At 28.8% G+C, this 3,612-nt stretch overlaps 1 protein-coding gene across 1 annotated transcript; it reads right to left on the reverse strand.

Moving 5' to 3' along the window:
• Nucleotides 1–455: 455 nt before the first annotated feature.
• Nucleotides 456–3,412, reverse strand: LOC100569472. Its single transcript, XM_029485179.1, has 2 exons — nucleotides 2,670–3,412; nucleotides 456–793 (listed from the first exon to the last, which is right to left on the reverse strand). The coding sequence occupies exons 1-2, from the start codon at nucleotides 3,133–3,135 to the stop codon at nucleotides 456–458; spliced, it is 804 nt and encodes a 267-aa protein (XP_029341039.1). The 5' UTR covers nucleotides 3,136–3,412.
• Between the last annotated feature and the right edge of the window lie 200 nt (nucleotides 3,413–3,612).

Genomic DNA, 3,612 nt, shown 5'->3' on the forward strand with positions numbered 1-3,612 from the left:
CAAACGGTTAAGCAGAACATTTTGGGCTAACCAAATTTTACCCATTTCTCTAGCCCTAATTTTGAAATTCTAACCAGTTTTTAGTTTTCTTTAAAATTGACTCTCTACGGATCTAGACAAATTATTTAAATTAGGATAACCCATAAACTTTTCGATGCAACCAATCGTTTGTAGAACGTTTAAAATATTATCATTTATGTATTATTTGAGGTCTTGAAAAAAAAATTACACTTTGATAAGTAGATACATCAATTCAACACAGATTAATATATATACTTTAAGTTAGAACGCAGATTATCATTTGTCTCATAACATTTTTAATATCCAAAATACTATGAGTTTCCAAAATGTAAATATAATACCGCATAATATATACATGTATACAGTATGTAAATATGGCAATTTTAGATAAAATTACATAAATAATAAATAATAATGTAAAAAAGTGAAAATAGTTAGGAAAATTTACGTCCATATTTCTCGTAATCCAGTTTAATGAACACTTCAGCGAACTCCTTTCGTTCTCTGATCAGCACGCTGGGCAAATATTTTGTACCGTATATGATTTTTGCGATGGTATACACTAAATTATATTGTTCATCGTCTTTATCGTGTGACGAAATGTTCGACAAAACGTACACTGTGACTTTTCCGCTAATATCGGACACGCACAAATGCTTACCGTCCGCTGTAAATTCTAATCCGGTACACTTTTGATCGGGGTTCGGCATTTTTTGTACGAATATCGGGTCATATTTCGTCACACTTAAGTCCCAAATTTGTATACAGTTGTCTGAAAAACCATACACATTACTAATTAACTACTACAAAAATATTATTATTATACGTTAACGACTATAAAAGAGAGTGAGATAAAATGTTTCGTGACTATACGGAAGAACCGGACTGAATTCAAATTATAACCACGGAGTAAAAATGTCCCAAATAACAATTCTCCTATCCCTGTCCTGAATAATACAATGAGCGGCTAATTTAAATTCGGTTCAATTTTTTCCGTATAGTCACATATAATGGTAGTTAATAATTTATCTTAACTGATATATCAAACCGTAGGATAATTTTATTCGAAACCAAGGTGGACATAGGTACTATTACAATAATATAATAATGATAACAATTTATTCAAATTAATGAAACAGGTCGAAGCTCAATAGTACAGTAATTAGAAATTAGAACAATATTTAGAAATAAATAAACATTAAATACTTTAAAATATGTATTATAATAAATAATAATAAAATTGTTTGGCATGCCTAGTACCTATTAGGTACATTACATTATTAATTATGTGAATGGTTAATATTCCCGCTAAAGATAAGAAGAAAAAGGTGCAATAGTCGAGATTTTATATACCTTGTTAACCTTGTTTGAGACCTAATCAAGACTTTGAATATTTTTATTGCTGATTATTGTCAGTATAATATTTATTTTACCGAGATCGTTATTTTAATTGCCGCAGTGTACATTGACGTATTGTTGCCCATTATACAAAATTACGAAGTCACGTTTGTACAAGTTTGTAAACAAATTACCATTTACCAGGTGATTCTTTTATAAGTAAACACACATTTTCTTGAAGAGTATTACCGTTATTGAAAATATTTTTTTACTCAATTCGAAGATATTACAAAACAACATAAAAAAAAAATATATATTTTTACCATTTTAATTTTTAAATTACTTATTAAGTTGTCATTTACTGTTAGATTAGGGTTATTAAGCTTGAAAATAATCCAATTTTAACGGTAAGTATAAAGTAATTGTTGTTTTTCCAGTCCATATCTTAACTTTTTAATTATATTAAAATATTACAATATATTTTTATGCGACACTTTATACACATAAAATAATCTGCTTTAGAAAATACAATTTAAATTATATAGCGTCATTCAAAAACGTAAAACAAATCAAAATTATAACAAAAAAAATGGAAAAAGTTGTTTTATAATTACTATGAATTATGTAAAAAAAATATTTCCAGCAACATTAATTTGTTAAAAAACAATAAAAATGAGTATTTATCTTTAAAAGAATCAACTAATTACGGTTATACATATTATATGTAAGTTATACAAAATTGTTCCAGACATGCTCACCCCTGTCTTCTTCTTCAATAATACAATTATTTAAAATTTGTTTTTGGAGTTTTCAACTATTCTTAAAAACCATATTTTCAAATTCTCGAGATTTGAGTAGTGACCTTTGGAGATAGAAATTTCTGTTTTTAATATGACAACCACTATTTTCCACTGAAGATACATTATTTAATAGACTATTAAATCCTTTGTAAATATTTTAATTTTCTGAAAAATTACTCATTCAAATTTTGAATTAGGAACACCAACATTTTCAAAAAAATTTTCCACTAAAAAATTAACAGTAAAAAAGCGGAGGGGTTCTCATTTGAAAAACAGAAGTTTGTATCGTCACAGGTCACTCTTTAACTACTATGAAATGATAAGAATTTGAAGACGTGGACTCTATGCATATTCAACAATTTTGAAAATCGGAATTTGATTAAAATTTATTATTTTATGAAAAATGTATAGGGTAATCATTTAGTATATAACATATGTCATATACATATTGTTATTGTACATATTTTAACTCTTATCCTATGTATTTGGATATAATATCGTGTATATTACCAATAATAGATGCTATAACCGTCGAACATGTCGAGCTCCAAATAGCTTTTTCGATTTGTTTGCCAACACTTAAAGTTATTACTGGTTCAAGAAAAATATCACTGACCCAAATGTTTATGTTACAGTCGCAACCAGTTGTCAAATATACATCTTGAGAGAAAGGTGATTTTTCCAACGATTTGATTATTCCGAAGTGAGAAACAATTTTTTTTGGACGAGTCATTAAATCGTCATATAAAAATGAGTAGACGAGACCGTCCGCAGTGCCCACCAAATCCGCATTTTGGTTCAGTTCAATAAATTTAGTTGCACGAAAAACCGATTTATACGTTTTACTTTCATCCAAATTCTTCCCTGGGAATTCTTCTTGTATCAAACTATTATATAATTTCATGACTAATTTTTCCTGAAACTTCCCGTGCGAAAAACAATAACGTGAAATACAACCAACCGTATTGCACGCCATCTATGAAAGTCAAGAAAATATCAATTAAAACCTAGTGCCAGATACTATTGTGTAGACATTTTATACTAACTAGACATTCTGATTTGACTTCATGGAGTATTTTGTTTTCAGTGTTGGTGGTCCAAAAAAGCCCCGAAATGCTGGTGGTTTCTAACGATAGGTTAGTGGACGTTTGAAACACAATGTTGAGTGATTTTTTAGAGATATCGATTATTTTTATAATCCCGCAGTCAAATCCAATGGCAAGATTATTTGGAGTCTTGATTGAGAACTTTAAGCACGTAATAGCTGATATATTGAACTCGTAGAATCTATAAAATCGATTGAAAGACATTGAGCGCGCACATTAAGGCAATAATGAAAATCCCAAACTGTCCGGTACAATTAGTACTCGATGTAGGAGAGGGAGCACGACATATATCATACGTACCTTACTTATTTTCAGACTTTTATTGTACATGTTTATCTTTTTTAAGT

This window comes from Acyrthosiphon pisum, chromosome X (assembly GCF_005508785.2).
Source record: "Acyrthosiphon pisum isolate AL4f chromosome X, pea_aphid_22Mar2018_4r6ur, whole genome shotgun sequence".
Classification (NCBI taxonomy): Eukaryota; Metazoa; Arthropoda; class Insecta; order Hemiptera; family Aphididae; genus Acyrthosiphon; species Acyrthosiphon pisum.